Source organism: Triticum urartu, chromosome 4A (assembly GCF_056163025.1).
Source record: "Triticum urartu cultivar PI428250 chromosome 4A, HENAU_Tu73, whole genome shotgun sequence".
Taxonomy (NCBI): domain Eukaryota; kingdom Viridiplantae; phylum Streptophyta; class Magnoliopsida; order Poales; family Poaceae; genus Triticum; species Triticum urartu.
Genome location: NC_141876.1, coordinates 253,955,658 through 253,968,554, shown reverse-complemented (window position 1 = coordinate 253,968,554; position 12,897 = coordinate 253,955,658). Strand labels below are relative to the sequence as shown.

The window sequence follows — 12,897 nt, the reverse complement described above, 5'->3', positions numbered from 1 at the left end:
CCAAAAAGTTCCTAGAAAAATGCATAGTGCTAAGTCGACGCTCAGGCTTGATCTTCAGGTGGTGGTGGAGTCCGGATCACTCCAAGGACGAAGGCTTCTGTAGACGCTGAAGTAGACGCTGGAGTTGGAGCTGAAGTAGATGATGGAGCTGGTGGAACTGAGGCTGTAGCTGGTGCTGAGGTGGTGGCTCTGGTGGCAGCAACTGGCACGGCAGACGACCTCGGACCTCGTGGCACTCTGGCAAAGGCATCAGTGGTAGTCCTGCCTCTCCTCTCCTACATGTCATCCTGGAGCTGCTCCACTGCAGTCTGAATCTCCGTCACCTTGACATCCAAGTCATAGAACTTTTGTTCCATGATCCTCTCTAAGCTTGCCTGGTTCTGAGTTAGGGTGGCTAGTCCTTTCTCAATCCGCAGGGTGGATGCAATCAGGTAACCAAGATGCTCTTGTTTAGTTTTCAAGAAATACTCAGATGCCTCCTCTTGGGTTGGCATCTTGGCAGCTTTCTCCTTCCTTGCCTTCTCCTTCTTGGCTTGTGCTTGGGCAGATGATGGCTCATTCTCAGTCATGACTACTTGATTGTCCTCAAAATCTGGATGGATGGGCAAGTGTTCCTTGTCCAATAAGTATATGCCCGTGCCCATCTTGGAGTTAATGAGCTCCTGAATTTGAGGGGCATAACCACAGCTCCTCTTCTAATCTGCTGCAGTCCTCTTGATAGTCTCTACTATGAGGCTCATGACCTTGAATTTCTGTGGCACATCAAATACATGTAGCAAGTTGATTGCATGGCCTCTGATCATCTTGTGATCACCTGACTTGGGCAAGAGAGTGTGCCTCAATATCCAATTGATTGTTGGCAGCCCTGACAGAAGATAGTGCACAGACCCAAACTTGAAAGTATCAAGAGCTTCATTGGGAATCTCCTTGTACATGTTGGACATTGAGTTGTGGTCCATCTTCTTCTTGGCACAAATGTCCAAGTCATCTGCTTGCTCCTCTGGGGCATTGATCAACTTTGCCCATTCCTCAACAGTTGATTGGTACCTCGTACCTTCAGACATCCATGTGATCCTTCCATCTGGGTAGAAGTGTGCTGTGGAGTAGAATTGCATGATAAGCTCCTCGTTCCACTTTGTGAGCTTCTGCCCAACAAAGTCTGCAATTCCACACGCACTAAAGCTGTCATACACTCCAGGGTAGTGTTCCTCATTTTCCTTCATGTAGGTCCAGTCGACCCATCTCATGTCACAAACAATGGGCTTCTTGTCAAGCAGTACTGTCTCATAGAAATCTTGCTGCTCCTTGGTCTGAAATCTGTAATCCACAGCATTCCTTCTCCTTGAAGCATATGGATCTGCTTCTCTCCACTTCCTCAGCCCTGAGTCTCTCCTGAGCTTCATGTCCTCAGCCACAGGATGAGCATCATTGTGGTCTGGGATCTTGGGCTTGAGTTTTCTGAGAACTTGCTCTTCATCCTCTTCTTCAGCAGCTTCAGGCACTGGGGCCTTGTTCTTTTCAGCAGCAGGTATGCTCCTTGTATTTCTCTTTGGTGTTGTCTTGACCTTTGATGCAGCCTTGGGCTTAGATGCAGTAGCCCCTGATTTGATAGCATCACCCATTAGCTTGGGTGCCTTAGGTGCTGGTGTAGCAACCTCTTCTTCCTCTTCCTCTTCCTCTTCCATAATGGAAGCCTTTCCAAGCACTCTGGCTACGGTCTTCTTGACCCTTTCCTTCCTCTTCTTGCCTTCATCAACAACTGGCTCTTTGGGTGCAGGCTTTTCAGTTGAAGCTCTAGCCTTTGACATAGGCTGCCTGCCTGCTGGCCTTTTGATCTTCAGTCCTGGCTTTGTGCCTTGAGCTGGCTCAACTATCTTTGATGTGGCCTCTTCCTCTGCCACATAATCTTCATCTTCAGAATCAGAAGTTCTCTTCTTCCTTTGTCTAGTGGCAGCTTTTGGCAGATTGCTTGGGGTACTTCTGCTGCCATCATCTGAAGAGCTGGAGGGACTAGTGCCCTCACTCATCACCACTTGCTGTTCTGACACATTCTGGCTGTCACTCTGATCTGACATGTTGAACAAGCTGACTGCTGACCCTGTGAACAGTTTATAGATGAGGTAAAAATAGATGAGCATCACAAAATGCAGAGATTTTTGCACAAGAATGATCCAAAAACTTATTTTTAGTTTCCCACTGAAATCATCTCGGATCTACCGATTTTTAAACTCGGTGATACCGAAGCAGTTTTGGCACCTAAACTAGTGAACTCGGTCAGACCGAGTCACAGTTCGGTGGCACCGAGACTGCTAGGGTTTCACAGAGTTCCAAAATCGGTCACACCGATAAGTAATTCTCGGTCAGACCGAGTCTCACTTGTGCAATGGCATAAGCCAAATCGGTGGGACCGAGTTTTTCAACTCGGTGGGTCCGAGATGGCTTCGGCGGAAACCTAACCCTAAAATTTTCGAATCAAACCTAATCTATGAGCGCATTGACTGGATAGGAGTGTTTCAATCGTGGCAAGAATCATGATGATCACAATGTGCTAAGAATCGGATTGGAGAATAGCACAAAGATCGAGTCCATACCCTAGTTCGGCGGAGACTCGCTACGGCGGCAACGGCGGGGTAGAATTCCCGGTGACGGCGACGGAGACCAGCGACTGGAGGCGGCTGGCGGCGAGGAGACGATCCGGAGACCACGTTGGCAGAGAAGGCTATCGCGCGAGCGAAGGGGTTCAGAGAAATTTCCAAAATTTTGCCCGTGACTATATATAGCCCGACCCTGTCGGTGTGACCGAGTGGAACAACTCGGTGGCATCGAGATTCATAACTGCAGGCAGTTACTGAAACTCGGTGTGACCGAAAGGTTCAAATCGGTTGCACCGAGATCGAAAACCTAGATCAACTTAATGATGTCGGTAGGACCGAAAGTGGGGTATCGGTCAGACCGAGAATCATAAAGAGGTTTTGGAAGTTTAAGTCTATGACGAATCAGGGACTCCGAGCGCTCCTCACACAGAGTGGTTCGAATCTGACTTGATCAAATTTTGTGATGCGGCATGAATAGAGTTTGAGACGAGAAAAGCATAGATAGCTAGAGGAGGTTCTTAGGCATTCTTGTCCATCCACTTGGCAAAAGAAAATAAAACCAAACAATCAAAACAACAAGTGGATGTCCTCGAATGAGTAAAATATGCAACCAGCATGCTCACACAATAAGATGGCAAATGAAATATGTGACAAGGCATGCACAACCAATTCTAGCAACTATCAAGCAATTTGCGACGACTAGGTCATCTATATATGAGTATATTGACTTAGGAGTCAAGTGAGGACACTTGATCATAGGTCATACTCATCGTTTAAGCTCAAGTGGGGTTACCACTTTTACATAAAGCATTGTTGTGTTCACATCTTTAGAGTTGCTTTAGCTCAAGTCTTAGAGTAAAGCTCCCCCTAGATGTGATACCCCCCCTAAGAGGGATGAACTAACCTTGGGTTTTGTCGATGATGACTTCATGTAGATGTTGAAGATGTGGATGCTCAATCTTGATGTAGATCACTTGGAGCTATCCATTTGAGTGAATTGCACTTTCAATACCTACATGGGTTAGTCCCACAAGGAACAAACAAGGATATCCATAGACATAGAGTGATGCACACACAAGATGATGTCCATGAAAACTTTTAGGTTACCTTGTCCCTTGTCTTACCAACAAGAGGGTTTGTGACTCCTTGAACTAGTGCAGGATGTGGAAGTTGATTGCACTTGTTCTTGCCAAAATGATAAGAGTGAAGTATGTTGGCGGAGTCACCCTCAAGAACTCTCTAGTTCTTCTTCTTTTGGATCCACATCATCTTGATGGGAATCCTTGGAGTTGTAGTCGTACTTGATGAAGTGGAACTTGAAGTAGTCTTGGGAATCCACTTGACTAAGGTCTTAGGAGCTTCTTCAAATGCGTCAATTTCCTCTTGAAGCTTGTCCTTGCCTTTTTGCTTGTAGTCTTGTGGTGGAAGATCATCTTGAGCTTGTGTCCCCTTGAAAGAAGTATCATACTTCTCTTGTTGAGGAACAAACTTTGTCTTGGGGTATTGATCTTCTTCTCACTCAACTCCATTGGCATTGAACTTTCGTTCAAAACCAACACCTTCATTCTTCCGGTGCATTCCTTGCTTGCGCACAATTTCCTTGAATTGCTTGCTCCCGGCAAGGCTTTTGTACACCCCTTTCTCTATAATTCCCTTCAATAAGCTATTTTCTTGCTCAAGTGTAACTTTTCTAAGAGAGTCATTAGTGGAATCAAGAGAACTACTAGAAGCAACAATATTGGATTTAGCATGATCATTGTTACTGCTAGAGGAAGAATCTTTCTTGTTCTTGTTACTAGACTTGACTTGAGGCATGTAAGTGGATAAGAGTAAACGCTTGGCAATGTAAGAAGAACTTTTCTTGCGGAGATCATCATTGATTGCTTTTAAGAACTCATGCTCTTGCTCAATATTGAGCTTTTCAAAGCGTAATTTCTCATGAGCTCTTAAAAGTTCTCGATGATCTTCGAAGATAGTTTCATGAGCTAACTTAAGAGTGTTTAGTTCTTTAGTTAGAGCCTCACTCTTTTCCTTATCATTGTCATTCATTTTATCTTGATTAGCATGATTAATTGACATTTCATCATAGTATTCATCACTAGAGTTGTCAACAAACTAATCATCACCTAACAAGTCATCTTCATCACTATTGAAATCAACATACTCGGGGTGTCTTACCTTAGGACCTTTGGCCATGAAGCATCTTCCAATTCCTTCATTTGGTGAGTCAAATAGGTCGTAGGAGTTGGTTGAGACAAGTGCTAGACCGGCAACACCTTCACCTTGAGTATCTTCGAAGTTGGAGTGATAACTTCTCTCGGAGTGGCTGCCGGAGTCGGAGCCGGATACCCATTCACCAACATGAGCTTGATGTCTTCATCTTGTGTAGCTCCTTGATGATTTTTCCTTCCTTTCCGAATCCTTGCTTCTCCGTGAGTATCTTCGTTCATAACGATCATCTCTACTCCTTCTCTCTCTTGGTGGTGATTCTTTGCTTCTTCTTTTTGGAGAATCTTCTCTTCTCTTGTAGGGAGCCGTACACTCATTGGAATAGTGTCCGGGTCTTCCACAACTGTAGTAGTTTCGCTCTCGACTAGAAGATCTTTTGTCATTGTAGGACCTTGACTTGAAGCTTCTATCTTTGCTTCTACTCTTGTAGAACTTGTTGAAGTTCTTCACCATTAAGCTCAATTCTTCATTGAAGTCTTGTTTCTCACTTGATGATGTAGGGGCTTCACATGAGGCTTTATAGGTACCACTTGATTTGTTGTGAAGTTCCTCTTTATCCTTAAGTGACATCTCATGAGCAACAATTCTTCCAATCACCTCCGTTGGCTTGAGATCTTTGTAATTGGGAATCATTTGGATCAATGTGCACACGGTATCATATTTTCCATCCAAGGCTCTTAGAATCTTCTTGATGATGAATCTATCGGTCATCTCTTCACTTCCTAAGCCGGCAATCTCATTTGTGATGAGAGCAAGCCTAGAGTACATTTCAGCGACACCTTCACCATCCTTCATCTTGAACTTGTCAAGTTGACTTTGAAGCACATCCAACTTGGATTCCTTGACGGAGTCGGTACCTTCGTGCATATCAATCAAAGTGTCCCAAATTTCCTTCGCATTCTCAAGACGGCTGATTTTGTTGAATTCTTCGGGGCACAATCCGTTGAAGAGAATATCACAAGCTTGAGCATTGTATTGCAACATCTTCAACTCATCCGCGGTAGCTTCACGGTTTGGTTCTTTCCCATCAAAGAAGTCACCTTGCAAACCAACACACACAATAGCCCAAACGGCGGGGTTATGTCCAAGAATATGCATTTTCATTTTATGCTTCCAACTAGCAAAATTAGTACCATCAAAGTAGGGACCTCTACGGTGATAATTTCCCTCGCTAGATGCCATACTCTCCTAGGTTGTGAAACCAAGGCTATGACCACCAAAAGCTATGGAGATCAAAGCAATTGGAGACCAAAGCTCTGATACCACTTGTAGGATCAAAAGTATGTCTAGAGGGGGGTGATTAGACTACTTGACCAAATAAAAACTTAACCTTTTCCCAATTTTAGTTCTTGGCAGATTTTAGCTATTTTAGGACAAGTCAAGCAATCATCACACAATTCAAGCAAGCATGCAAAGAGTATATTGGCAGCGGAAAGTAAAGCATGCAACTTGCAAGAATGTAAAGGGAAGGGTTTGGAGAATTCAAACGCAATTGGAGACACGGATGTTTTTCCCGTGGTTCGGATAGGTGGTGCTATCCTACATCCACGTTGATGGAGACTTCAACCCACAAAGGGTAACGGTTGCGAGAGTCCACAGAGGGCTCCACCCACAAAGGGTAACGGTTGCGCGAGTCCACACAGGGCTCCACCCACGAAGGGTCCACGAAGAAGCAACCACCCACAAAGGGTAACGGTTGCGCGAGTCCACACAGGGCTCCACCCACGAAGGGTCCACGAAGAAGCAACCACCCACAAAGGGTCCACGAAGAAGCAACCTTGTCTATCCCACCATGGCCATTGCCCACACAGGACTTGCCTCACTAGCGGTAGATCTTCATGAAGTAGGCGATCTCCTTGCCCTTACAAACTCCTTGGTTCAACTCCACAATCTTGTCGGAGGCTCCCAAGTGACACCTAGCCAATCTAGGAGACACCACTCTCCAAGAAGTAACAAATGGTGTGTAGGTAATGAACTCCTTGCTCTTGTGCTTCAAATGATAGTCTCCCCAACACTCAACTCTCTCTCATAGGATTTGGATTTTGTGGAAAGAAGATTTGAGTGGAAAGGAACTTGGAGAGGCTAGAGATCAAGATTCATATGGTAGGAATGGAATATCTTGGTCTCAACACATGAGTAGGTGGTTCTCTCTCAGAACATATGAGTTGGAATGGTGTATGTGTTCTGATGGCTCTCTCTTCGAATGAAGAGGAGGTGGAGGGGTATATATAGCCTCCACACAAAATCCAACCGTTACACACAGTTTTCCAATCTCGGTGGGACCGAATCAACAAACTTGGTCGGACTGAAAATGTAAACCTAGTGACCGTTAGAGATTTTCGGTGGGACTGACATGCAACTCGGTAGGACCGATATGGTTAGGGTTTGGGCATAACGTAATCTCGGTGAGACCGATTACACAAACTCGGTGAGACCGAATTTGGTAATTAGCTAACCAGAGAGTTGGTCAGGCAAACTCGGTGGGACCGATTTGCTCTTTCGGTGAGACCGAAAAGTTACAAAGGGGAAACACTGAATTTACATTGCAATCTCGGTGGGACCGATTCGCTCTTTCGGTGAGACCGAAAAGTTACGAAAGGGAAACAGAGAGTTTGCAATCCCATCTCGGTGAGACCGAGATCCCTATCGGTAGAACCGAATTGCTAGGGTTTGGCAGTGGCTTATGACAAGTGAAACTCGGTGGCGCCGGATAGGAAGAATCGGTAGGACCGAGTTTGGCTTAGGGTTTAGGTCATATGTGGATATGGGAAAGTAGTTGAGGGTTTTGGAGCATATCACTAAGCACATGAAGCAAGAGGCTCATTAAGCAACACCTCATCCCTCCTTGATAGTATTGGCTTTTCCTAAAGACTCAATGTGATCTTGAATCACTAAAATATAAAATGAAGAGTCTTGAGCTTTTGAGCTTGAGCCAATCCTTTGTCCTTAGCATTTTGAGGGTTCCACTTTCACATCCATGCCATGCCAATCATTGAGCTTTCCTGAAATAATCATCTTGGAATAGCATTAGCTCAATGAGCTATATGTTGTTATGAATTACCAAAACCACCTAGGGATAGTTGCACTTTCAGTTCTGCTTCGGCGGCGCGGCGGGACCTCTATGTTGCTACTGCTGCGCGGCTAGACATGTCGGCTGCTTACGCGGCGAGGCGGGACATCTCTCGTGCTTCCTCTTCCATGCTCGCCTCTCCCTGGTGGAAATCTCTTGTCCCAGAACTCACGCTGGCCATGGCTTGATTGACTTGATTGTTTTTTGTGGATGGGGAGTTGAGGAGGAATGTGCAGTCATCTTGGCATAGTAGTTTTTATAACCGAGTACTACTAATACGCTCCTAAGTGGGAAACCATTTAGGTTGTGATCAGTGTGAACAGGTTTGCAATTAAATATAGCGTGGTAGTAGTAGTAATTTGGAATGTGATGAGACACGCTCAAAATTTATTGACGGTTCTAGTTTTGAAGTTCGGCACTATTCCCGGATGGTGTAACATGGGCATGTGTTCTCGGCCGTGGTGTAGCATATACCATGGTACTAGTTCTTTTTCTACTGCTGTGTACATGCAAAAACTAGCACCGTTGGATACATATCTTACGCTTGGCGTTCGAAAGGAATAGCCTCATGGCGAGCTATAAACTAGTCTTTTTTTCAGACGCATTACACCTATCTCTCGGGACTTCTCACATGCACCATCACTGCTCCCTAGGTCGATGCCACCCACATAAACTTGTACTCTGAGTTTAGTATGTTATACAGGAAGAGAAGAGGTGCACGCACGCACTCATCCTCTCTCACACACGCATCTATAGCTACGAATTGTAGTGTTCTCAACCATCCGATTGGCTCTATCATAGGTTTCACTTTGCTCCTTGGCCTTGAGATTGATAATTTTAAAACGCAGAGGCTAAGATGGAGGCGCGAGGTTTTGGTTAATGTGCGAGCCGCACACGGCACCAACAGGACATGAGCTTCGTCTGCCTGGTGCGCATGCAGTCGGGTGAGTTGTCCAAGTATAGACACAACCAGGCCCTCGTTGGTACCCGTGCCTCGACTTTGGCTGGTCATAGTGGAGAGTAACATGGACTAGTTACTAGTCTATGTTACTAGTACCTTCATAGTGGGTAGTGTCATATAGAGTATGTGATAACATAGTACTACATGTCTTCATTTATTACTTTGTAGACTCATTTTGCATTGGAAAGCGCTATGTGATGGTAACATATTAGGCTAGTCATAGTGGGAGTAACTTCACTACTCCCTCTCCATCTAGGTGTGTAAGTCACCTTACGAAAACGAAATAAACCCAAAACACTTAGGCACGGTAATTAACTCCCTTCTCGTTTCTTGTTTCATGATGTATCAACCAATAAGAGATGTGGGCCGTGCATGCTTTTAATGACTTGAGACTAACAAACATGACATGAAGTGGTTAGTTCATTGCATGCAATGCTATTAATTAGCAAAAAGACATTAAGTTCTCTCGTTTTCCCCTCCGCCTTGGTCGCAATGCACAACCTAAGATGACTTAGACTACCCACAGTGGGAGTAACATAGATGGTAACATCACACTTATCTAGACAAAATAGATGATGTGGCATGTAATTAATGAAGAAAGAGAGGCATGTGGTAACATAGCTAGTTACATTAACATCACACATATGAACAAAAGATGAGTCTACAACCTAATAAATGAAGTGATGCATGACACAACACATATGTTACTACCCATTGTGGAGGTAGTAACATAGACTAGTAACATATGCATGTTACTACTCTAAGTTAATCCCCACTGTGACTAGTCTTATACACCTAGACGGAGGGAGTAGTAACATAGCGCACTTCGAGAAAATTCTGCTTATGTGGCAAGTAATTAATAAGAGGTGGTAACATAATATGTTACTGTAACATAGCACTTTCCAAGACAAGATAAATGAAGCCATCTATGATACTACTATTATGTTGCTTTGCATTATGAAGGTAATAACTTAGACTAGCGTCATATGCATAACACTAGTCTAAGTTACTCCCCACTCTCTATTTGCCTCTCTCCTCATTAATTACTTGCCACCTCATCATTTTTGCTTATGTGGCATCTATGTTACTACCTATGTTACTCCCACTATGACCAGCCTCATGCGCAGAGAAATTAGGATCGGAGGGAGTACTACTAGTAGTACTACTTTGATGTGTCGCGTCAACTCGCACAAGTATGCAACACTTCCTGAACAAACAAGCATATAAGCTGTTATACTTACTTCTTATAAGCAGTTATACTTCTTACCCAAAGGATATTTATATCCAACAGACACAAAATATCAGTTTGTCTGTTGGAAATTATTGTAACTTCTGATCTGATCGAAGTAATTGCTGCATCGCCAACAAAGCCCACCATCTCTTAAGCTAAAGTAGACAGAGCTAACCCCTATATTAGCATATTACTAAGATAAATAGAAGGCACTGTATAATCATTTAGGACGTGAGCTTGTCAATCTGAATGTGGAGGGACACCAGATTAGCCCCGGCCAGCAGCTTGGGCCGAACTGTGAAGAAGGTCAGCTCGTGCACGGCGATGTCGCCGGGATCCTTGCTGCTTGTCACCTCCATTTCCACCTTGACGGCGTCGGTCCTACCTTTGGGCTCCCCCTGCCGGCCGCTTGCCCATAGCTTGGCTACATAGTGCAGAAGTGGGGACGACCCCACTCTGACGCAGACGACCGACACAGCGATAGGGGCGCCGATGTCGAGCACGCCGCCGACCAAGAAAAACGCGTAGCCGTTCTCCTCCGCAAACAGCAAGAGTCATGGCTCCGACAGTGGCACTTGCAGCTGGAGCACCTTGCCGTACTGGATCCTGTGCACGGGCATGGAATGCACAGTGCTGATGTGGTGGGAGAGCGCCGACGGCGAGCCTTTGTAGCCGCAGACGGGCATGGGGCATTTGCAGGGCGCGAGCGGACACACGCTCTAGTGACCGGCAAGCTTCTGGTAAGTGACGTAGAGCCCACATCCTTCATGCGGGCACTCCACCCTCACCGAGGAGAGGACGACGTCCACCGCCGTGTTCCGCACGTCGAATCCATCGCCGCGCTCGCACTTCTGGCACTGCCGCTGGTTCCCAGGGCGCTCGAAGCGGTAGTCCGCGCAGGCCAGGTGCCCTCCCGTGTATTCAAACCTCATACACTCGATCAAGAAACATGCACCTTGCTCGATCAGCCGAATGGAGGAGGTGTATTCGAACCTCATACACTCGAGGCTTCAAGGGGTGGAGGCACAAGGGGCAGTGGAGCAAGGTGAGGTCCATCGATACCATAGAGATCTCCATCGCCGGGTCATGTTCCGTCTGCATGATCTCGCCCTCCTCGGAATTCCGCCCTCCTCGTGCACAACCATCTCTCGCTTTGTTAGGGCCGGAGCATTACAAAGCTTTACCATCACATATTCATACTACTTCAAGGTGCATTAAATCAACACATGCAAGTATCAAAAGGAGAGTAACGGCATGCATGCATGCGTTGTAATTAATGCATCAGTAAACGCAAATTATTGAAATATATCGAGTGCAGTGCTTTGATGTGTCGCGTCAACTCATACAAGACCGAGTAGTTTGATTACTAGAACGCCTCTCGCCTTAACTATACCTACCTTTGGCTGCATGACAGGTGGGCCACCATCCTGTTGGGCCCACCTGTCATGCACGCAAAGGCAGGAGCAGTAAGTTAATGAAGCTGCGTCCCTCCCTCGCCCATGAGCGTGGTGGCTGGCAGGACTAGGAGAAGCTTTCGTTCGCTACACGCTCTCCCTCCCGCACGCGGTGGACATGCAGCAGTTCAACCGGTGTCAGATGGCCAGAAGCATACTGTAGTAGTACTCCATCATTGTTCGACTTCCCGAAGAGGCGAAGAGCCAAGCGCAGCCCGGACGCTTGTGTGGTAGTTTCATGTGTAGAGTAGTCTAGGATAGCGTGTACCATGCCTGTAAGCTTTAAAATCATTGGGGGTCGACTCCATGCTTTTTTATTAAAATAATCTTCTAGCCCTACCCGTCATCCTGGTGATTGTAGTTTGCACGCTCATCTGGTCAAGACAGGAATAGATATTTTAATTTGTGGTGGGGTATGTTAGAGGTTGCAGCAAATGGAGTATTGTACACTGTGAGTATGTCAACTTCCATCATTGCTCGACTTCCCGAAGAAGCTTCATTTTACTACTCGCCTTCTCCCTCGCCCATGCATGCGGCGGCTCGCAGACGAGGACATGCTTTTGCTTATAGTAGTACTATAACAAGCTATCCCTCCCGCTCACAGTGGACGGACATGCAGCAGTGGATTCAATATTGTGGAAACAGCAGTAGTAAGATCATTGTTCTTCTTCTCGAAGAGGCGAAGAGCCAAGCGCAACCCGAATGTGGCAGTTTCGAACCTTGGAGCATGCATATAGCCAGGCTCTTGCATGAGACAAAAATGTTATGTGAGCCCACTATTACTTGCTAGTATAGCCTTGTAAACCAGAAAGGAGTATTTGCCTTTCTAGAGATTTCAACAAGTGACTAGACTACGCCGAGACGGAGTACATATGGAGCAAAATGAGTGAATGTACACCGTAAATAAGTACGTAGTTCTCTCGTTTTCCTCTCTGCCTTGGTCGCGGTGCATAATAGGAACCGTAGGCACCTCGTCGTTGATGGGAACGTCTCCTGACACGCAATAGACGCGAGCGGCAGTCGCCTCCATAGGTGCTTGAGACCCTGTTTGGTTCATAAGTCCTAGGACTTTTTCTAGTCTCAACTAAAAAGTCCCTAGTCCCTAGTTTTTTTAGCTGGGTTAGAGCAAACTAGCTCAAACTAACCCCTCCTGTTTGGATAATTTGAGGCTATTTCAACCCAAACTAGCTCTAACTCAGGGATCCAAACAAAGAGGAGTAGTACTGTACATGCTACAGTCTGGACCGTCGCACATTGTTTTTATGGCCATATCAGCACATTGTTTTCTACTGCCGATTCACTGGGCTATCGTGGTTCGCACTCCTCTGTCGTGGTTCGCACTCCTCCTACGTACTTCG

The 12,897-nt window shown here is 45.8% G+C and overlaps 1 protein-coding gene across 1 annotated transcript; it reads right to left on the bottom strand.

Annotated features, from left to right (window-relative positions):
- Window positions 1-10,309: 10,309 nt before the first annotated feature.
- On the bottom strand, window positions 10,310-10,771 carry LOC147975522 (uncharacterized). The gene is made up of 2 exons (XM_087520468.1): window positions 10,676-10,771; window positions 10,310-10,621 (listed from the first exon to the last, which is right to left on the bottom strand). Exons 1-2 carry the CDS (start codon window positions 10,769-10,771, stop codon window positions 10,310-10,312), a joined length of 408 nt encoding a protein of 135 aa, XP_087376594.1.
- Between the last annotated feature and the right edge of the window lie 2,126 nt (window positions 10,772-12,897).

Coding starts and splice junctions, on each gene's coding strand:
- LOC147975522 (XM_087520468.1), bottom strand. CDS start 10,771: ATGCCCGTCTGCGGCTACAAAGGCTCGCCGTCGGCGCTCTCCCACCAC. Junction 10,622..10,675: donor ACAGGATCCAGTACGGCAAG/GTGCTCCAGCTG, acceptor CTGTTTGCGGAG/GAGAACGGCTACGCGTTTTT.